At 39.3% G+C, this 22,422-nt stretch overlaps 2 protein-coding genes across 3 annotated transcripts in view; one reads left to right on the forward strand and one right to left on the reverse strand.

The window, feature by feature from the left end:
* Positions 1 to 9,697, reverse strand: BTD (biotinidase). Of its 2 annotated transcripts, none has more exons than XM_079300151.1 (4): positions 9,677 to 9,697; positions 4,278 to 4,512; positions 2,604 to 2,753; positions 1 to 1,455 (listed from the first exon to the last, which is right to left on the reverse strand). In XM_079300151.1, exons 2-4 carry the CDS (start codon positions 4,506 to 4,508, stop codon positions 271 to 273), a joined length of 1,566 nt encoding a protein of 521 aa, XP_079156277.1. In that variant the 5' UTR covers positions 4,509 to 4,512; positions 9,677 to 9,697; the 3' UTR covers positions 1 to 270. The 2 variants fall into 2 exon arrangements, with proteins under 2 accessions (XP_079156277.1, XP_079156278.1); XM_079300152.1 differs by lacking the exon at positions 9,677 to 9,697 and adding an exon at positions 9,327 to 9,446.
* HACL1 (2-hydroxyacyl-CoA lyase 1) overlaps positions 9,439 to 22,422 on the forward strand; it is a 20,901-nt gene continuing 7,917 nt past the window's right edge. The window contains exons 1-9 of the mRNA XM_079300150.1: positions 9,439 to 9,598; positions 10,474 to 10,578; positions 14,080 to 14,120; positions 14,689 to 14,769; positions 17,413 to 17,485; positions 17,976 to 18,053; positions 19,044 to 19,138; positions 19,553 to 19,665; positions 21,270 to 21,405. Coding sequence (XP_079156276.1) covers positions 9,542 to 9,598; positions 10,474 to 10,578; positions 14,080 to 14,120; positions 14,689 to 14,769; positions 17,413 to 17,485; positions 17,976 to 18,053; positions 19,044 to 19,138; positions 19,553 to 19,665; positions 21,270 to 21,405 — 779 coding nt within the window. The 5' untranslated portion in view covers positions 9,439 to 9,541. The remainder of the gene's footprint in view (positions 9,599 to 10,473; positions 10,579 to 14,079; positions 14,121 to 14,688; positions 14,770 to 17,412; positions 17,486 to 17,975; positions 18,054 to 19,043; positions 19,139 to 19,552; positions 19,666 to 21,269; positions 21,406 to 22,422) is intronic.

Below are 22,422 nucleotides of genomic sequence, written 5' to 3' on the forward strand. Positions count from 1 at the left end.
TTCAGTTGAAATGAGAAGTGTTATTTTCTGATATAAAATATCCCACTGGATCACAGTAAGCCTTTACTTTGCAAGGCAGTTCTTTCATTCCTGGTACGACAATGGTACAGACTGTGCTTACAGACATTATTTCAAATATGGGACCTAATCAGGTAGTGATGGGACAAACACACCTGAACCTCTCAGAAATATGGATGTTCAACAATTTCTGTTAAAATGCATACTCTGAACATACAGGCAGTTGTTTTCTGACTCAGTCAAATACCTGTGTTAGTCCTTTTCATACCATCGTCCATAGATAGCAGCTGTCAGGAGGCCAGAAGATGTTCTATTTTTGCTGAGGAAATAGTGGTTGTTTTTCCAGCCCATGTGATCAGCAAAGTCCAGGGTAATACCAGATGTCAGCAGTAAAGGAAAGATGTAAGGGGTGCTCATATTTCCCCATAGCTGGAAATCTATCAGAGCAGTAGCATCTGTGACCTCCTGTCCACAAGTGCTGAAGCTGAGACCACCACACTTCACCAAGGCACAGGCCTGGACATAATATGTGCCATGCACTGTATGGAGCCCATCAAAAACTCCCAAAGCATATAATTCATCAGTTAAAACAGCTCTCCGATAGTTTAAGTAGCAACAAAGGGTATTGGCACAAACCTGGAGCTCTCCTTTTTCCCCCCAAACAGGAACAAAAGTGAAGTTGTCATACATCATTTCTGCATAAAAGGAAGGAGGTGACTGTTCCTTTCCTTTTTCAGGTACTCTGTCAAGAATCTCTTCTTGCTCCTTAAAGCAAACTTCATCATCCAGTGAGGTGCTCATAGAAGTCCTGCATGAGTCATGTAAGTTCTCTCTAAATCTTTCATTGCTCTCTGAATTGGTTTTATAATCTGCTGTAATCACCGGAATTTCTGCTACTATGAGCTTGCCACCATAACTTTCCATGTTGTGATAGATGAATGATTTGACTGGAGTGTATATGCCACTCCCGGTCATGCCCAAGGTAGGGTGGTGGATGTTGGCTGCTAAAATATTGACATTGAAAGCTGTTGCAAAAGCTTGCTGAAACTCTACAGCAGACAAAAGCGGGAGCTGGTTCATCCAGGCAGTCGGATAAACAATTTGCTTCAGATTGTATCGTCTGATGAGGTTCACTGCAGGCTCAAAAAAGAGTATATCAAAGCAAGTGAACATGCCAAACTTGCCAGCAAAAGGGGTGTCAAAGAAGGCATGGTCTGGCTCTGGAGGGGTGTCGAAGGCGAGCTCGAAGTACAGGTTGTGCTTGCGGTAGGTGGCCAGCAGCGTCCCGTCCGCGGCCAGCGCCACGTTGGTGTTGAACTGGAAGCGCCCGTCCGCCGGGCACCGCGGCTCCCGGCGCTCGCACGGCTGCTTGCTCCCCAGGTTGGCCACAAGGAATATCTTGTTCTTCAGAGCCATGCAGCTCAGGCGCTGAACGACCTGGAAACAGCGTGGAGGCATGGCAGTGCTTCAGTTTACTCCAGCACCCATGACTTGTTTAATACTTTCCAAATTACTAATTTGGAAATTCTAAATTGAACACATTTAACCTTATCCGTAAAATTTAAAAGCATTGATGATTTTGTGACGAGCCAGTAGCTTGGTAGGCAGAAGGGTATTTCAGTTGTTTATTTTAAAACAGCTCTGGAGAAAATTGTCTGAGTTTTATTTCCTCAGAAGGAAGTAAGTTAATCTATTCCAAGGGTGTTAGTTTTTAGAAATTTGTGACTTGTAGGAGCACCAATGGCCTCAAAACACTGTATGTCAGCTGAAAGCTTTGCCAATGCAGCACAACTAATCTGTGTGCCTTTAGAACAGCAAATGTCTAATAATGATCATCTCTACCTGGATGTTTTTGCTATAAAATTTTAAAAAGCAGTTACTTCCTATGATTTAAAGAAGCAGACGTGGAAAGGGATAGACCTTGCATATTACAGAAAAAAAATTGAAAATGTTGCAGACCACAGTATTACTGGGATATTTCTTCCATAACACAGAGTGCTGTACCAAAGACTGACATTACTGCAATCTCCAAACAGCATCTGAATAGCAAACTAAGTTCTTGCTTGCTTGGCCAAGATCATTGGTAACAAAGATTCATAGGCCAAAACAGATCATTGTTTACAATGTTTACAATTCATGTTCACACACAAATCCTGCTCACTAGGTACAGGCATGATTTTTTTCATTGATTCATTTAATTGAGTACTGGAAGAATTATCAAACTGTATTTACTGAGCATGGTTATATTCAGCTCAGGTCCAGAACAGTCCATGGCAATACTATTTCTGTAACATTCAGGTCATATCTATGTAATCACGCTTGGTCCATGTCAAGCTGTGACTTGTATTACATTGTAGCAGGTAAGTCTTGTTACTTGTGCTACTCATTTGGCAATGATTGCTGAGTCAGAATGCTGTGATGTCATTAAGAATGAAACTGGCATAGCTTGAGCATCCATGAAAACAGAATATGGTACTAGGAGTGGTTAAACTTCTTGCTTAGTTCCCTAAGCAAACCAGCTTTAACTATTTTGCAGTTGGAGCATTCAGTTATCCCACCCCTGCAAGCATCACCTCTATGTTTACCTCTGTGTCATTGAACAAATAGGGCTCTCTGCAGGGATTCCACTTCCCAGAGTGTGAATATGGAATGAAATCCAAGTAAGGGTAAATGGAGCTTCTGGTGAAGTTGAAGCCATGGATTCCATCTTCAGGAAAAACAATGATCTGTGCCCCCTGTATGTAAAACAAACATGTTTTGTAGGCAAAGCAAAGGAAAAGGGGGGATCCCATGGGTAAAAAGAGTTAAAGAAAGTTAAGGGTAACCCAATTATGTTCTGCCAATAACATAGCTTGAAGATGTCTTTTCTTCAACTTCATAAGTAGGTGTAACTATGTCGTAGGTGTGTAACAATGTGTAATTTAAAAAATCCAACTTATTTAACCTGACATATACCTTTATATTCAAAATTAATGCATTTGACATTAAGGGCATGCAAGTAAGAGCAGACGGCATCCAATTTCTTATCAAAGGTATTCTCCCTTCACACAAGTCATGAGAATGTCATCATTCAGGTTGTTTAAGAGTGATGATGTTAAAACTTGTCTTAATTTTTATCACAATTATGCTATTTGCAGATACACTTTGTCAAAGTTGCAGCATCACTTAATTAATTAGCTATTGGGTAACCTACAAGTCCCTGAATTTTTCCAAAGCAAGTACTGACTGACAGACACATGCATGAAGACACTTCTCTAAATCCCATTACAGTTTAGGCTTGGACAGGGTATTGGGAGTGTTGATTTCAGAAACAGCTTCACTGTGCAAGCAGTGCACAGTCTGGTAGAAATGTAGCCATGTCTGAAGTTCAGGGAAATCTCAATTGTTCCTAAAAATGAGGTGGATTTTTCTTAAATCAGACACAACACCACTTACTGAAATTCCTGTTAAGTTTTCAAAAGTCAGCTCAGATATGTTATCCATGCGATGGGGATAATTTATGTGTCTTGGGTGCAGAACTGCATAAAAATTGCTATTATGCTTCTGCCCAATCTGAATCTCTCCCAAAAAACCCCATCATGTTTTCAAATTATATAAAAATGGTAATTATTCTCTCCCAGAACAACAGTTCTCTGAAAATTGCAAGTTAATTCTTCTCTGTGTAGGGCCAGTAACACTTGCTTCCCATCACTAGAATCAGCTTGGGGTTTTTTTTGGGAGGGGAGGAAAGAGGGCTGCACATAGGAACAGCTGGCAATAGTCTCTCCTCTAAATATATTTAGACTGAGAACCATTCCATGGTGGGTAGGAGAAAGGAATGGAAAACTTTAGTTCCACCAAGTTGCTAAAGGCGGGACATTAATTTCCAAAGCATCTGACTTCCTTAATTTTTAGAAACATTCAGGAATTTCCATTGAGAGCACTGGAATAAAACCAAACTCAAGACAGCTGCCAGCAAGACAAACTTTCAAGGAAACCCTTCCATTTAAGAAAACAGGCAGGAGCTAGGTATTCAGACCAAAATAGAAAATTAATTTCCCTATACTAAATAACGATGGGTGTGTTTTTCCAAGCTTGGAATAGCCCGAGTCAGGCGGAATGCTAATTGGCCTGATTCTTTTTCAGAGTTGCTGGCAGGTCAGATCGTCTGAGAACCCAGACCACAGTTATGGATATAAATACGACTTTAGTTGCCTGGGAGCACAAATGTGAAAGATTATCTTCAAAGAGCACTTCCTCTATACACACCCAGGCCGTACCTGCCTGGCAGCAGCCTGCACCTGCTGCTCATAGATGTCGAGGTTCCTGCCCATGAGCTCCAGCGCGGAGCGCCGCTCCACCAGCGCCGCCGGGGCCGGGCTCAGGATGGACTCGTGCTCGTACACGGCCGCCACGTAGTGACCCTCCCTCCTCGCTCCTCCTGAGACCACTTGGTAGAGGAGAAAGCAGATGGGCAGCTTCCAGCACACAGCCACCATGGTGAATGCCATAAATCTGGAGAAGAGAAACACAGACAGGTGGGGTGGGGGAGATGGAGCAAAATATCATGCCTGGAATTTATATTTACAATTAAGTGTGGATGGTAATTGAGTGTGTTGGGCTGATGTGGGCAGAAATGTGTATTCTATCACCATCTGTTGAAGCTGGGTGGGGTAGTGACCCTTATTTCCATGGCACATACTGTCTGCTAATGGGCCATCTTTACGACTATGTGGGGCAATCTCTTTATCTTTTCTACAACCCATCCTCCCTCCAGGAAGATATCATCTGCTAATGGGCCATTAAGTCCCACTGTATGACTGATAAAATTGCATCATTCCATTGGGAGATGCTCCAGCCAGGGGAGCCTTTCCTACCTAGATAAAATCAGAGCTTTTGGACAGCAAGTTACCTTCTTTCCACTTTTCAGAGGAAATCTGGACCTTTCCAAATCATCCCTGGACCTTCAGAGGAAAACTGCACCATCTACAGGACCACTGAAACACACCTGCCACTGCAGGAGGACTGCAGCCACCATTTAATGGGACTGCTACCAACACCCTGACTGACAGGGTGTCAGGTTGTATTCTGACTCTGTTGGTGTTTTGGGGTTGTTCTTTGTAATACTGTATTTCTATTTTAATTTTCCTAGTAAAGAACTGTTGTTCCTATTCCCATCTTTGCCTGAGAGCCCCTTAACTTCAAAATTATAATAATTTGGAAGGCAGGAGTTTATATTCTCCATTTCAAAGAGAAGTTTCTGCCTTTATTGGCAAACACCTGTCCTTCAAACCAGGACACTGAGGCTCTCAACAGTGTGGTGCTTTTAAGTTCCTGAATGACCACATGCATGATTTTTCTAAACAAATCCATCTACACTGGTGCTTTAAACAACTGTGTCCAAAAGCATTTAAGCTTCATGTATAGTTCTACTGATCTCCTTGCTTGGTTTCCCTTAATAATTAACAATTCATGTAGAGATTGTTTCACTATATATCAGAACATCTTTGAGAAAAGTATAAAGCAGCTCACAAATTTGCAGTTCCTCCCCCATTCAGTAACAGGAGATGTATTTAAAAGCAGCATTTCCTAAAATTACTTGGAGACTGATATAGCAGTCAAGCAGAAATAGGACATATTTTATCAATACTAAAACAGATAATTGCCAAGAGAATTACACTAGACACCACTTCTGCATCTATCTAGCATAAAAATTCCTCTCCTAATGGATTATGAATTCACTGTATTTCAACTCCACATATGAAATAGGCAAATATTTCTCCTACAGTGCAGCTTTTTTGAAAACAATTTTTATAAAAATGTTGAGTGCAATTCAGATCCATATTCCTCCCATGCAATGCAGACAGGTAAGGTTAAAAATGCTTTCATAGTAATAAAAAAAATAAAAAGTCTATACAAAATGGAGAAAATTTGCACTAGTTAGCTTTTCTTAGAAAAAAAAAGAAGAATTATTGAGTCTGGAAGGCTGGGACATTCTCTGCAATATGGTTCCCCATGTAACCTTTCGATTTCCCAAGTTAGGAAAGGACTTAGAACAAGGAGTGACACAGTCAATGGTTGTGCAACACTTCAGAAAGTCTATAGAAATGTCTTTTTATTCAGAATTATTCTCACAACATGAGAATTCTGTATTTGTCACCACAGTGTCACTGGCATCATTAAAGAATTAAATCTCTAATATCAGTGAAGTTGAAAGAGCATGCAGGTGCTCTGTGGTAATAGCTTTAAGTTCAGTTACTGACTTTTTAATTGTATTTACTATACAAGAATTTGTATACAATTTGTATACAAGAAAAAAAAATTTGTATACAAGAAAAAAAATTATCCAAAAGACTCTTAGTGCCCTTTAGTCTTTGTGATCTACAACCCCCTGAATTTTTCCAAAGCAAATAAAGACTGACGACACATGCATGGACAGACTTCTTAAAGCCCAGCAGAAAAAAAAAATCAAACTAAACTCTAAAATAATCACAGTCTTATTTTTATTCATGCTATATTAAATGTAGTTTTGTACCTAAAAAAAGAAAGTCTATGGCAAGTTAACTGAAAATATCTCTTTGCTTGAATTCCAGGATGAAAAGCAGCTAATAACAATCCTCAAAACTGTTCTTTTTTCCCTAAACAACTGCTTAGTAACTGACAATGACTAAATGGGAAAAGCATTATGTAGAACAGCAATATTATAACCTTGGTGCCCATAGTAGGAGAATAATTGTTTGCCCACTCAAAAAGTCTTAACATGTAATAGTAACACTTCTAAGGGTACAGGAGTAACTTAATTGCTGAATTAACTGCTGCTAACCTGAACTACATTTTCCTATTTCCTTGAGCTGTAATTAGCCAATGTGTCCATACATACATGCCTTCAAGTGTAAATTTATTTAAAGTGTGATGAAAACTGAATAAAACCTTGGCCTCTCTGTAATCAGATGGATTAAAGATCCTACATTTATATAACCAGTTTTGAAAAGTGATGTATGACAAGCTATCCTTGCTATTCTGCATGTTGAGGAAAACATTTGGTACCTTTGGGAGGGTGATTTGGCAATGCATATCAAGAATGGAGGGGCCTCCTTGTCCTGTGCAGCTCAGCTTTGCAACTGAAATACCAAAGCACATGTGAAGATGTAAAGCAGTAGCAGGAGGAGGGAGTTCAGGGGTGAGAAACCTCTCACAGTTAAGGAGCATACTGAAAATAAACAAGCTGTGTTGCACTTCTCTGACAAAACTCTACTTTCTATTTCTTGTCACCTCTTCGAATGCCTATTTAGGACAGGAATGGGTTGTCAACTTGGATTGTTATTTGAATTGTTGAATAAAGTTGTCAACTAAAATGTAATTAAAATTCATCATTAATAGTGATGGAAAAAGTTGGAGAGTTTCAGATCACGAGGTGGAATTGCTATGCATTAGAAAAACTGCCTTTTTAAAAAAGCCAAACACACTAATAGAAAAGAAAATAACACGTAATGAGTCTCTACAAAATGTTGTATTTTACAAACATGCTTGGAGAGGTCTTATTTTTCTACCAAGTTTCATTTCCTGGTGGTCAGAAACACTCAAAAGTACTAATCTGAATCTTTTACTCATTCACATGCACAAGAGGTTTAGCACTGAACTTGCAACTACACAACCCCATCTGGCTGAACCTGGGGCAACTGAAATAATAGAAATAATTCATTTGAGTCCAGTCCTGGGTTGTGATTACTGCTAGTCCTACAGATGATGGCTGAGCATTTTGTGAGTGCTCCCTAAAGCCTTTTTCCTGTCTGACAGCTTAAACAACAGGTCTCTGCTCTCTCAGGGATTGCTTCTAACACGCAGAGCTGTGACAAGCCCCAAGGCTGGGCTTGGTGTATTAAACTCCCCAGCCAAAACAAGGATACCAACAGGGATTACTCAGCCCTTAGGCTGTTGAGATTCCAAATATGTCTCTGCCACACTATGGATATTTTTACTACTGTGAAGTGCCATACCATTTCATAAATCCTTTCAAGAGAAGTTGATTTGCTTAGGACCTATAGAGCTGTCACCTCACCTGAGCCATGACCTGAAATGCTTTTTAATTTTATCTCTTTTTATGTCCCTTTCCTGTGATTTATGTGGTCTTTTGCCTGACAGATAGGCTTCAGGATCATGTTGCTTAAATATAAACATAAATATTTCATAGCAGTATGTCTTGCAGTCAAAATATTCCAGTTATAGTTCCACACAAAGGGTAAGAAGACTGGTGTCCCAGTTTGGATGCCAAGTTTTCCCCCCAGGCAATTTTTTCTGTTCACCTTTTCGGAACCATCTGATCTTGCTGTGCTGTGAAGTACAGCATCCACTCACTTGCTTTTCAACACCTTTGGAAACTTAGAAATCTGTCACCTGTCACCACACCTGGATGTATACACAGGAAAAGCAGCATGTGCCCTCCTTCTTCGTCCTTCTACTCTCAGAAGAATTTAACAGACCTTGAAATAACAGCCCTAGTCTGGGTCTTCCTGAGTGGTTAATAGCAAATGCACATTAAGCTATGCCCAACATATAGTAACATAAATAGCAACATAAACAGTAATAATAGTGACATAAACAGTAATGATTACTAGGTAAATATTCAATTTGCTATGAAAAAATAACGTGGTTTTTTAGGTTGAATGATAACCATGGATTGTGATATTGCTGCCATTCTACTATTATACAACATATTTTAAAAATACATAAAATATAATGAAATTCAAGAGGTTTTCCACTGATACCTCCAGTCTACTGCTTTTAGTTGCTGCATGATATGACGGTGTTTTATAATGTAGGTTTCTGAAGGTTTTTTGTTATCTATGGGTTTTTTGTTCGGGGAGCGAGGGCGAATGGAGCGCGGCTATCGTCAGTGGCTTGCAGGACACCCCGAGACGGTGACAGGGACAAGCGCCGGGATGCGCCGAGCCGGAGGAAGGGGCGTGCGCCATCCTTCAGCCGGGATTTTGGGAGCGCTGCTCTGGCGCTTCTCCCGGTGAGCGCCGGCACCTCGCACAACCCCCGGACTTTGTCCCGCCCCGTGCTCGCCACCTCCGACCAGCCCCACACACCGGAGCGCTCGGGGCCCGCTGCCCCGGGTACGGCGCGGCTCGCGGAACCACCGGGGCCGCGGCCGGGCCTGCAGCGACCCCGCCCTGCCCGCTCGGCCCCGCTCCCGGCCGGACCCGGACCCGGACCCGGACCCGGACCCGGACCCGCTCCCGGTCCCGCTCCCGCTCCCGGTCCCGCTCCCGGTCCCGGTCCCGGTCCAGGTCCACCTCCCGCCCCCCGCGCCCCGCGAGCCTCACGCTGCACGGCCGGCGCCTTGCGGCCTCTGATTGGCTGCCCGCTCTGACCAATAGGAAACGGTTCCGGTCTCCGCTCGCCAGCAGGGTCAGGGGTGGGTCCCTCGGGCCCGCCTCCTCCGCTGTCTGATTGGCCGAGCCGCCTGTCAGTCACTGCGCGCCCTTCGCCCGAGGTGCCGGTGCTGTGCTGCCCGGTCCAGGCGGGCGGCGAGGCCGACATGGAGGACGAGGCGGTCAGCGGGGCGCAGCTCATCGCCCAGGCGCTCAGGGCGCAAGTAAGGGCGCGGGGCGGGGAGCGGCAGCGTGCGCGCCGGGATAGCCTGCAGCGAGTGAACGTGCGCGGCCGCACTCACCCCGACCGGTGCTGCCGCTCTCCCGGGCCGGACTTCCCGACTTCTCCCGGACTCGGCCCGACGCTTTGTGGGAGGGAGGGAAGGAGAGGGAGGTTCCGCCGCACAGCCCCGGTGCCGCCGTGAGCTGCTGACCCCGGGGCGGCGTTCCCCAGGGCGACACTGATTCCTTTCCCGGCCCCGCTCCCTCGCCGGCCGCGCTCTTTTCCCAGAGGAATGCTCTGTGTTGTCTCTCAGCTCGAGACGCTGCAGGCCTGGCATGGGGCTTGGGAGAAGGCTTTGCGTTTGGCCTGTGAAACGTAGAAAAGTAGTTCAGTTGTAATCCAGATACACGTAGTCTTCTGTATCTCTGTGTTTCTGTGGGCACCGACCATTTCTTAGGGGCTTTTTGCCATTAATTTTCTGTAGAACTGTGAAAACACAAGGTGCCATGAGGCATTTTCAGAGTAGAGGAAGCTGACATACTGAGAATCAGGAAAGTGACATGGCATGGATGTCCCAGTAGGGATTGCTTAGTAGAAAGCACTCAGCACACCTTGGCTGAGGCATGAGCCATTGTCCCACTGCTTGTAGGCTCCCAAAATCCAGAGCTTTCACAGCCACAGAGCGCTGAGCTGCAAACACCAGCTGATGCCAGCTCTGTTTCCACAGTGACCTGTCAGCTTCTCTGTGACTATATATGTTGCATTTTAGTTTTAGACTGTGTAGTTAGCATGTCTGTGTTTGGCATGTGATTACTAAAGCTGTCTTCTGGGGAAAAAAAAAAACAGTCTGACTTTTCCCTACATTTTTCTTTATAGAATATCGAATACATGTTTGGCATTGTTGGTATTCCAGTCACTGAAATCGCAGTTGCAGCCCAGGCGGTTGGAATAAAATATGTGGGAATGAGAAATGAACAAGCTGTAAGTATATATCTGTAGTGGGACCAACCCTTTCCTTAACTGTTTTGCAATGGAACAAAACCCAGTTTAAGTTTTCTTACTAGAAAGAATGTGATCTCTGAATTTTCCTTTAGAGAACATATCCAGGAGTAGCCACTTATTTTTGGAATAATGGAGAACATTGGTGCATTTGGTTGAGTGTTTCTTTGTGCCCTTCTTTCTCCACATCCATTTTAAAGTGGCCCCTCCTTTTCTGTTAAGGGAATTGCATCTTCCTTCATTTAAAAACATCATTCTCCAATAAGAGAACAAGGATAGGAAAAGGAAAAAAGTAATTTAAAGATAACTTTGATAATTTTTTGTTCTTTATCACAGGCTATCTCCTTCTAGTGACATTGTCAGATATTATCTGCCAGGTATTACTTCAGATGCTCATCCAGGGTTTTTTGTTTTTTCTGTAGCTTTCTACACACTTTCCAATATTATCATTCTGACTCCAACCAGTAGTATTTTAGTTCTTTTTAGGACTTTATTACCTACCCCTTTACTTTTTTTCCCCCTGTCTATGTGGTATTAAGTGCCCAAAGAGGAAAGTGTTCCTGTTGATTATTAAACTTATTATAAAATTTAAATAATTATAGGGTTTTTTTCCTAACTTTGTTTTCAAAAGCTCACAACCAAGCAAACCATAGAAAGTAATAATGCTTCCAAGTGCTCAAAATCAACCATAAACAAAGACTCTCTTATTTATGTATATTTCAATTTTACTATGTAGGTGTCAGAAATCAAGAGCCAAGCTCCTCAGCCTTTTAGTGTTATACCACTAGTTCTGTGTTTATTTGGTTTCCCACAGTAGTAACTCTTTAATCTCAGTAGTTTCTTGGGTGGTCTGAGGTTGGAGAAGATAACCTCAGGTTTGTATGTCAGGGTTTGCTGCACAAGATGGGGACCTGGCTGCTGAACTGGTGGCAGAGAGACCAGGTTTTACTGTAGAGCAGCTTTTCATACCTGATCTACAACTGTTGCTAGTTTTTCTTAATTTATGTAGTTAATAGCCTTTTGAATTGTCTTAGTCCTCAACAAAGTGTTGTTGCAGTATTTCTCCTAAATTGTGAGCTGCGTGTTTTTGCTGTCTAATCCTTACATTGTTACATTGGAATGTGAGAATTTAGATGAATGTGTGCCTCTGTGGAAAATCTGTGACATATGAAAGAGGCAAATATATACAAACATGTTTAAAAGGTGTTTGAGTTTTTGAAGAACTGGGAATTTGGACAATCTTTATATTCCTATAGGCTATTTACCAAATATTCTAGTTTTAGCTGTGATTACTAACATGATTAAAATTAATTTCCTCTGTAATTAACAGAGAAGATTGCTTTGCACTGCCAAATAAGATGCTGTTCTATTTATTACTTTTTACTGGATGAAGGAGGCAAAAAAAATTCTGCTGATAAATGATAAGCTGCTTTTGCTTAGTGGAATAAAAATAGGACAAAGACTAGTTTTAATGTCAAAATGTCAGGATTTCTCCTCTTTGGGGAGTCAAAAAGGATGAATGAAGCTGCATCTTGTAGTGAGTTCTTTATCCTCAGTGAATAATAATTTCTTGGCAAAGGGTGAAAGGTTATATATAGTATATTCAAGATATACACAATATATACATGCCATAGTTTTAAATGTCTCAGTTGTGTGGTCTGGCTGTGGAGGATGTGTATACAGCTGCCTCCTTTATTGGTGAAGGCAGCTGTATGTAATATATGGAAAATTAAGGGTTTGGGTTTTTTTTTCCAGGGGTTGAATTTCTACCTCATTTCTAGACCAGATGTAGCAAAAGGATTTCCCTGAAAAAGTGGTAAAATGTTAATTACTAGTGTTCTTAGGAAATAGGGCACATAAACAAGTTAAAATACAATAAAATCTCACCAGGATGAGGTGGAGTCACCATCCCTGGAGGTGTTAAAACATGACTGGATATGGAACTTGGTGCCGTGGTCCAGTTGACAAGATGGTGATTGGTCACAGGTTGGACTCAGTGATCTTGGAGGTCTTTTCCAACCTTAATGATTCTGTGAAAAGCTCATAAAAATGCAGAACAGAAATACCTGATGAAAGCATGAAGCTGAAAGTAGCAGTACCAGTACCCATGAGCTGCTCTCCTGTGGCCTGTAACATGGCATAAGTTTGCCAGAAGCATTTGACCTGCATCCCTATGCCCTTTGAACAGTGAAAACTGTGTTGCAACTTCACAGGGGTGTGTTTTGTGTGTCTGTCCTTGGATAATTAGAGATTGCTGTGATTGCTTAGAAGACTGATAACCCAGATCAGTTCCAAAATTCAAAACTATATGGCTATGTGTTAACAGCACACATTGTTTATGTTAGTTCTTAATCTTTAATAATAACTATCACTACATATTCAAAGCAGTCTCTTGATGTTTGTATCCTGAGTTAGTTGTGAGCACACAGCATGCTGGAGTTGGTTCAGCTGTCAAGGGAATTCAAGAGCCCTCTAATAATGGCAGCTGGAACCAGAGTACTCAATGATAACAAAAATCAAATCTCAACTCTATTTAAAAATGGAAGAGGCAGCTTCTAAGGCCAGAAGCTTACTTTAAAAAAATTACAAAATATTGCAAAATTAGTTATTTTTCCATGAAGTGTTAGAGCTAGCTGATTTCAAGGCAAGAGTATAAAAATATGAGAGAATGGGCAATGTCACATGTGAATTCTTGAGTTCTGTTGTCACCTGTAAAATTCTTTTTCACATACTGTCTTTTTGCCAGTGAAATTTATATCCAAATGTTCAATATCACTAAAGGAATAGCTTAAAAACATACTCTGCAATAATACTGCTGAACAACTGTGCCAACACATGTAGATGTTACTTTTGTGATTTTTATTCAAAATTGAAATTTATTGAAAATGCAATTTTTCTTTAAATGTATGGTACCAAAGTGGAGTGAGAAGAATTTCAGCAGCTCAGCTTGTAAAAGATTATCTCAAACCATCTAATTATTCTCTTCAATGTGAGATTTCAACCTCTTGCATGACTTCTGAAATACAGTATTTCTGAAATACTGTTGAGAATGGGTGCATTTCTGCTTGTTGTCTTTCTCTTGCATGTCCCTCTTCCATGTTCATCCAGAAGCTAGTGGAAAGCAAAAATTTAATGTTTTGTTGTATTTATTTTTCTTCCCTGGTTTTTGTTGAGTTTTTTAATCTGGTTGATTTTTTTCTTTTTCAAGTCCCAAATAATCCTAATGTAATATCTTGTAACAACAGGAGCCTGAAATGTGGAGAGAAGTGAAGAAGAGTCTTGAGATTTTTCACATTAATCTTCATGGGCACATAATGGAAAGGGAAAAATGGAGCTTTTACTTACATTTAAGCTCTTACAGTCAGGGGAGAATCTGTACTTGCTTATTTCCAGTATTTTTGTTGAAAGTTATGTATAAAATATTACTAAATGTATACATAATAATAATAATACTAGTGTAATTAAGTCCAATATTTTCCACAGGCCTGTTATGCTGCATCTGCTATTGGATATTTGACTGGCAGGTATGTAAAGAGTGTGCAAATCTATTAAGAAATGCTCACTAGTTAAGAATTACCATTTTTTATCTCATCACCTGAAATAATAAGTGTCTCTACCTGAATGAAATTTCAGTAAAATTTGTGTTGAATCAGATGCACTTCGTCCAATGTGAGCTTTCTTCATTGGTAACTGCTGATAAAAGTGCATTTGAGAAAACTGCAGACATAAGTTTACCAAATTGCATATAAATGTTAGATGGCAGAGCAAATGTGATAGAAGTCAGGAGCTGTGTTAGGATAAGCCTGTGTATATTGCCCATCTCTGTAGGGATGGCATGTAGTTGTTCACTTGCTTTTCTAATTGGATTGATACAGCTTCATAGCTCTTTTAGAAAACCTTTCTGATTTCCATGTCTATTTTTAGCCATTCATACAAATTCCTAGCCATTCACGAGTTTTGGTGACATGAGTAGACTTTAATATTCTGTATTTCAGTACCTTGCTAATTTTTGATGATTATTCATTTGGTGTTCCCTGTGCTCACTTTGCTTTTATCTCTTCCTCTTTTTTTCTTTTTGTATTTTCTGTGTAGACCAGGAGTATGTCTTGCAGTGTCTGGTCCAGGTTTCTTACACACCCTTGGTGGGATGGCAAATGCAACCATTAACTGCTGGTAATTTAACTGCATTTTTCCTTTAAAATTCCTGTAATTGTGTGTGGTTACTTGTTTCAGATGTTGAGCTACATGGTATTAAGTATTTTACTTTTTTCCCTTTCATGTGGATAATGAGAAAGGAGTTCTTTCTTTATCAACCTTAAAATTAATTTAGTTACATTTCTTTGTATTCTCATGGATAAAATTCTCCACTGTGTGTATATTAGCAAATTTATCAGTATAGCTGGTTGTATGGATGTGTTTGAAAATGAAGTCAATATTAGCCTGTACTGCTTTTATGATCATGGCAGGCATCTTAAAGGTGTTTCCTAAATTTAAATTCATACTGCCTATGAATTACTGTATTTCATATGTGAATAAATTGACAACTGCAAAATCCCTATTTGGTCCTCATGCAGACATTTAGAGCAGTAATTAAGTATTGAATTAAATGATGTACAAGGGGATAGTCTTTACTCCTATAAGCCTTCACTGAGATGTGACAGCTTTGTCTGGTCTGCCACTGAAAGCTGTGCTGAGGTATTTTGGGAGGAAGCTGTAGCAATACCAAGCAGCTGTGTTCACAGAACAGAATGTAATCCAGAACAGTGTGATCTGGAATGCTGTGGCTGATGGACAAGGGAAGCTTGTTAATGGGAACACTAATAAATCAAGTCTGACATTTTGAAAAAGTCCTCTTGTCTTCAAATTCTTTTTAAAAAAATCAGTTGTTGACTAAAGTTTTGCTGTCACTATTTGACCTTAGACTAAAAAAGGAAGAATATATAAAAACCTTGCTTTTGAACAGTCAGGAGTTTGGTTATGAGCAAGAAGTGTGCATTTAATTTATTTATGGATTTGCAGGAGACATTTTTGAGGATAAGCTGCATTTTCAAGGGTAAAACATCTTGATACTTCACACTGAAAATTACCTGCTAGGCTGCTGCCTCCCGTCCTGTCTCATTCTGACCAAGATTTTGTATCTCAGTCTGGCTATGACAATAAACTCCAAAGACAAGTGTGTGATAGTTTGTAAGATTTGGAGTAAACATAAGCATGCTGAAATACCATGCTCTTTCCCTGAAGTTGCAGTTAATTTTTTTTTCCAGTTTACTGAAGTTCTTCTGCAAGACCATAAGACTTACCATTATTAGTTTCATTATAGTCAAATGTTCTTTCTGCCTCGCTGTTATTTTTGCCTTGCTTTATAAGCACTGCTCTTCAAAATGTCTACAATATTCTGACAGTAGGACAATGATTTCCTTGAGGGTAAAACTTCTTTCTAGTTAGAATTATTTAAAACTTTGAGGCCAAAACTAAATCTTTTCAAGATATAGCTGTTGGAGTTGACTTTCTAAATAGTAGACCAGCTTTGTAACTGTATTGTATAATTGTATGAAAGCAGTAGTTTGTTCATTAAACTATTAAAATAAATTTGGAAAAAGCAAGTGAGAGGAACATAGGATTTTTTACTGTCAGACAGTCTTGGATAGCAACAATGATTTTGCTGAGGGGAGAGAACAAGGAGAATAAAATGTGTTGAGCAGTCACCAAGTGCATTTTTCCATAATGATTTTTCATAGAGGCGAGATACAGCCTGAAGCTGTCATTTCACTGCCCAAGGGGATTTGAACTGAGATTTTTGATGTATGGCAGAGAAATGGCCTGGTTATGAAGCTTGGATCTAGATACACATATCCCCAAGCCTTATGGGTGATTAAATTCAGGATTATGCATGGAATACACTGCAAATGTTTCAGCTTGATACATTGTATAGATAAATCTAGTCAAAGGAAAGGTCCTATCTGAAGAGAAATTGTTTAAGAGAAAAAGCCTAGAAAGCTACAGACCCAGCATTTCAATGTAGTGTGGATGCATAAGGAGATTAATAAGACATCTTCCTTCTGTTAATTTAGCACTTAGCCTTGTAAGGAGTTTGACCTACAATTTTAATAAAAGACAGGTTTTCATTCACTGTAGGAAAATAGTTATATTTTGTGGAGATAGCAATTAAAATGTGCTCCTGTGGAATGTATAACCCTCATTGTCAAGTAATACTGTCTTTCTTGCATAGCTGTGAGCTAATTTAAGTTCAGGATTGCTTGCAGGTGTGTTAATTTTTTGTTTGTTTCTTTCAGTTTTGGATGTTTTTTACTAAAAACAAAGTGCAGGGAGTCATGTTCTCAGCCAACTTCTGCTATGTTCCAAATTGTATACAAAGAAACTTTTTTTTTTTAAAGTTGTATCCTAGCTTGTTTCTTAGATCTAGTGCTTGTGCATGTTACAATACCTTTTGTAAACACACTCTTAATACTTTTTGGACCAATCAATACTTTTTAGCTTCTTATTAGGTGTTGTCATTCCCTCAAACCACTGTGTCACCCCTATTATCAGACTTGAATGAAAATTGCCTGCAATGGGATTTGGTTTTAGAACTTCTGTGATGCAAGTCACTTAATATGACCAAATTGTCTCAAAACTGGTGACCCAAAAGCTGTTGGCTGATACTTTGAATCCTTTTCTGTGTTCTGTATCTATTCTTGTAGAGATCTGTGGATACTGTGTATATATATATATATATATATATGTATATATATATAGATATATACACACACACACACAGGCTTTTTTTTTTTGTTTGTTTTTAATATACTTTTCTAGGCCTTTGATTGTTATTGGAGGTTCTTCTGACAGAAATCAGGAAACCATGGGAGCTTTCCAAGAATTCCCACAGGTACACAGACATACAAATTTCTACAGGAAGATTTTAGTTAAATGATTCTTGTTTCTTCATTATTGTAGGAAAAACAATCTCAAACACTAACATTTCCTGGCAGATCTTATAATGTTGATTTGCTCCATCTACTGGTTTAGAATGGACATTGTGTAAATACAGCAGATTGCCTGGAATTCCTACTCATGTTGGGATTCATACTCTGTTTTAGATTTTCAGCCAGTATAAATTACCTTTGTTCTGAGATAAACAAAAGCAAAATGTCCAAGAAAATAAACCAGTTTATGGGGGAGGGAAAAAAATAGCCAAAAAAATTAAACACTGAATGAGTATGGTTTTGACAGTTTTCACCAGGTGCTACTGCATTTTTCTGTGGGTAGATTTCCACCTTGTTGCTTTTCATCTGGCATTTCTTTCATTTTATTAATGTTGAATTGAGATGGAAATGAGCAAATCACTTTGGTAAATCAATACAATGGTTATTTTTCAGGTTGAAGCTGGCAGACTGTACAACAAACTGTCTGTCCGCCCAAGCTGCCTGGAAGTTATTCCTGCAGTTATTGAAAAGGTATGAAAAAAATGCATTAACAACAGAACATCAGGTAACTGTCTCCTGTGGAAATTTTGAAGGTTTATTTTTGTATTGTTGTTACTCTAAGTGATTTTCTCTGGCAGGTAGGAGATGATGGTTGATTGAGTAAATTAACAATTGGGGAGGTTCTGCCATATGAATAATGCTATGGAATAGGCTAGAAATAGATCCTAGTCCAGTCTGATCCTTACTGATCCCTGCAGTAGTTTTTGTTAGCTTCAGATAGAGTTGGAAAATTTTTGTGAAATAAATGCTTTTAGGGGTAGATGCAGTAACTAGAAATGTAATGCTTCTGCTGTTTTTCCACTGTCAGGTGAAGGAGATTTGGAGGGGGGTGGTGGAGATGGTTGTGTTTGGGATTTGAGTTTGGTAATTGCTTTGTTGATTTTTTTTGAGGGGAGTGAGAAAAAACACATCCTTATCTCAGTGCTTCAGGGAGGATTAGAAAAGTCTCTTGGTAGTGCTGTAGCAGCCCTTCAGCCATGTCAGCCTAAATTCTGCATACGGTCATACTGTTTCCAGAAGTGCAAATTCAGCACAGCATCTACCTGCAATAGAAGAACTGGGATCAAAAGTAATAGAAAATTGAGGCATTGGTTATCTCTATTTGTGCTACTTTAAGTAGAATTCAGCAGGAATGACATTTTATTTTGAATACATATGAATGACATTTAATTTTGTATCTCCAAACAACAGTTAATAATGCAGTTGTCTCATTGCAAATTACACAAAGAATTTAAAGTCTAATACTGTACATCTGCTGAAAGGCTCCAGCTGGTATATAAGAGAAAGTATAAATAGCTACCAAAACTTTATTTTGTTGGTATAAGAAAGCTTCCACTGTCATGAATCATCAAAATGAAACTATGCACCTTGTCTGCCTACAGAAGAGTTTTCTTGCTTTTTTGAATATAAATATTTGTAAAATCCTGTCAGTGATCAAAATTGTGATTATGTGTTTTTTAGGCTGTAAGAACCAGTATGTATGGTCGTCCAGGTTCCTGCTATATTGACATCCCCGGGGATTTTGTGAATCTTCAGGTGAATAAGAGCTCTGTCAAGTGCGTAAAGATTACATTCATTATTTTTCAAGTCACTGAATAAAAGATAATTCAATGATAGGCTAATTTCATTTTGTATTTTCCTAAAACAAGAAAATCCAGCTTCTAAATGTTGCATACCCTCATAACATGGTACAGATTACAGTTTGTAATGAAATGTGCAAGAAAGAATGAGATAATATGGTAATATAATTATGTTACTCTGTGAATCTCTGAAGCAACACTACCTACAAGATTAAAGAAACAAAGAGGGAAAATTTCAAAGCCTGTTTTGAAAAAAATATTTCCTATTATAATAAATCCTGTAACATGGTGTGTAGCAACTGCAATTTTATGCTAAACAATAGGTTTTGTCTTTCAGCATTTCTTGTTTTGAATTTTTTAAAGAGCCTCTCTTGTTTTGCTTGGCTTCAGGTATGTGGAATGCTGCCTGCCACCTCCCATCAGCGTGGCTGAACACTCTGCTGTATCCAAAGCAGCCTCTGTCATTGCTTTTTCCAAGCAGCCTCTGCTTATCATTGGCAAAGGTACAGTGCTTTGATGTGGCTTTGAACTGTGCATGTTCAGGACAAGAACAGTGCTTGCTTTTCCCTAGAAGTGTTACCCATCTTCTTTTTGGTCAAACAAACAAACCAGACAGTAGTAAAAACACAAAATTCTTTGGAATTTAGTGTCAAAATTTGCTCTGTTTTTAGAATTTTTTTTTCGTGTTCTGTAATGATTTATTTTTCACTTAGTTTAAAGAAAAATCAATTGATCAAATTCAAGTTTATGTAGGAAAAAATCAGATAACTGTTGTCTTTAATTCTAGAGCCAATACCAGGGGATCACTTTCAAAATTCCAAACAATTTAAGTTATTAAAGAAATTTTATTCTCTGTCTGTTACTTTGGCATATATAGCAAGAATCAAGAGTAACCAAAGGTCATCTTTCTTTTGGTTCTTACTCAAAGTGCAAGTCTACCTGTGTGGGGTAATACAGCAACACAGCAGATGCTGCTGCTGTTGCTGTTTTACAGACTTTTCATTGTACTCTGCCAGTGTAATCAATTGCTGGAGATGGAGGGTAATTATTCACTATGCTGGTTCACTTATTTTGTACCTCCTTGTGGAGTGTTAGCCAGTGCAGTGGTGTTTCTGTTGAGGGTACAGGTCAGCTAGGAACAGAATTAAAATAACCAGCTCATTTAACCCAGACTGTTTTCCTACAGATGGGAGGAATGATCTCTATCTATGTTTAATTAGGGAATGCAGTGATTGAAATGAGATGGATCTTACGATTGATTAGGTAATGAAATTGAAAACAGAAGGTAGATCAGAAGAGATTATGGTGGTTTTTTTCTCTCTAGCTGAAGAAAAGGGTTCTTTGAAAGGGAAAGGTGGGAAATTCACAACTGCTTTTTGATGTCAGCAATTGAGAACCTACTCAACTGTACCTGGACTTTGTGCTATATATTGTTGTTAGCAGCATTTTTGAAAGATTTACAAAAGTATATTCTTTGGGATTTAAGACTCACAGATTCAAGCCATTGTACATGGACCAGTCAGTTATTCCAGGTTGCCTGGGCAAGCTTAATTTAGCAGCCATGTACTGCTGTCACAGGAAATGTATGCACGAACACATATGTTTGCAAGGGCTTGTTTGTGCTTCTCTCTTTTCACTAAAGACTTGCAGTTGAGTCTTTGGGCAGGTTGTTATGGAGAATGTGGTACAGCAGCATGCAGGGGGTAAGCAAGAAATGGCATGACACAACATAAAGGTCTTTTCGTTTTGCTGCTGCAGAAGTCTCTGTCCCAAAATGCCAAACTTCACCCACTAAAAAATTGTCATTTTAAATAAACAAGATCTCCTGTTTTTCTCTGCCCTGCTTCATAAGAAGTGATAAAGTAGTTCAGCTGAAGTCTTACAAAAACACCAAGGAAGCAAAACTTCGTGTCAAAAATACGTGAAATTTTAACTGGATATCTGTGATTTGGCATGTTTGTTTTGAATTCTTCAGAATGAAAAATAGCAGGCAGCTTTCATAATGGGAAACAGCACTCTTTCTGCCATAATGTAATCAGCTTAATTGAAGTTCAAGCAAAGACAGTTGGTTTCTGTAGTATTAAGCAGTCTCTTTCATTTCATTCAGGTGCTGCTTATTCACATGCTGAAAACAACATCAGAAAGTTGGTGGACCTTTGTGGACTGCCTTTTTTGCCTACCCCAATGGCAAAAGGAGTAGTTCCTGATAACCATCCAAATTGTGTAGCTGCAGCAAGATCAACGTAAATATAAAACAAGGCTTCTAACCCTAACAGCTGAGAAACAAGTAGGAATTTTGATGGTCTACAGATTCCAGGGAAGAGAAAATTCATACCACTAAAATTTTTTCAACTGTGTTTTGCACCTCACTGTAGAGCACTGAAGATCTTGCTGGGAAAGGAACACTTTAGATCCACTTTTAGTGGATCACTTTAGAATGCTGACCAGGAAGACACTTTGAGATATATTATATTCTGTAGCTATGGAACCTATGGCAAGTAGATATATCAATGGTGCTAGTGTGTATTTTGTAATATAAAACAAAGCTGGCAAACAGTTTATTTTAAACATTTAACTTTGTGCCCTAGACAAACTTTATGCTTTAACAACAGAAGCTTTAACTGCCCATGTTGCAGTAGAAGTTTTGCCAGCCGTTGTCTCTGTGTGGTGTTTGCAATACCCTATCATGAAATTGCACTTTACTTGTAAAGAAGAATAAGATATTTCAAACTACACTGAAAGGGTATGTTTAAAATAATTTTTAACAGGTTTTTTTTTTCCATTTTGGCAAAATTAATGTGAATGGACTCTAAGAACTCTACTATGTATGAATATGCACAGAGTCAGTTTGCAGATGGAGCAGTTATGTACCCTGAAAGTAAAATGCTGTCCATTGCTGAGCACTTAGTTTTGTCACTGTTTAGCATGCTGCTAGGAAGAATGGAGAATGAAAGAATATGCCAAATATTGTCTGCCTATCTGAAAGATAAATTAGTGGGAGACTAAACCAGGAGGCCCATACAATTTTAATTTGGCACCTACTGTTGCCAGTGTCACAATAGTGAGTCTTTTGCTTTAACCTCAGCATCATTCTAGCATCTTGTTGGTCTCCTAATGTAATGATTCCTTTCCTATATACAGTGTAATAGGAAAATAGTAATTAATTTTCTCAAGTTCCTTAACTCAAGAATGACTTGGTGATTGGCTGTATAAAAGAATACAGGGTTTTGGGACTAAACAAGCAGCTTAGAGGAAGGATG

Source organism: Erithacus rubecula, assembly GCF_903797595.1.
Source record: "Erithacus rubecula genome assembly, chromosome: 3".
In the NCBI taxonomy this organism is placed as follows: Eukaryota; Metazoa; Chordata; class Aves; order Passeriformes; family Muscicapidae; genus Erithacus; species Erithacus rubecula.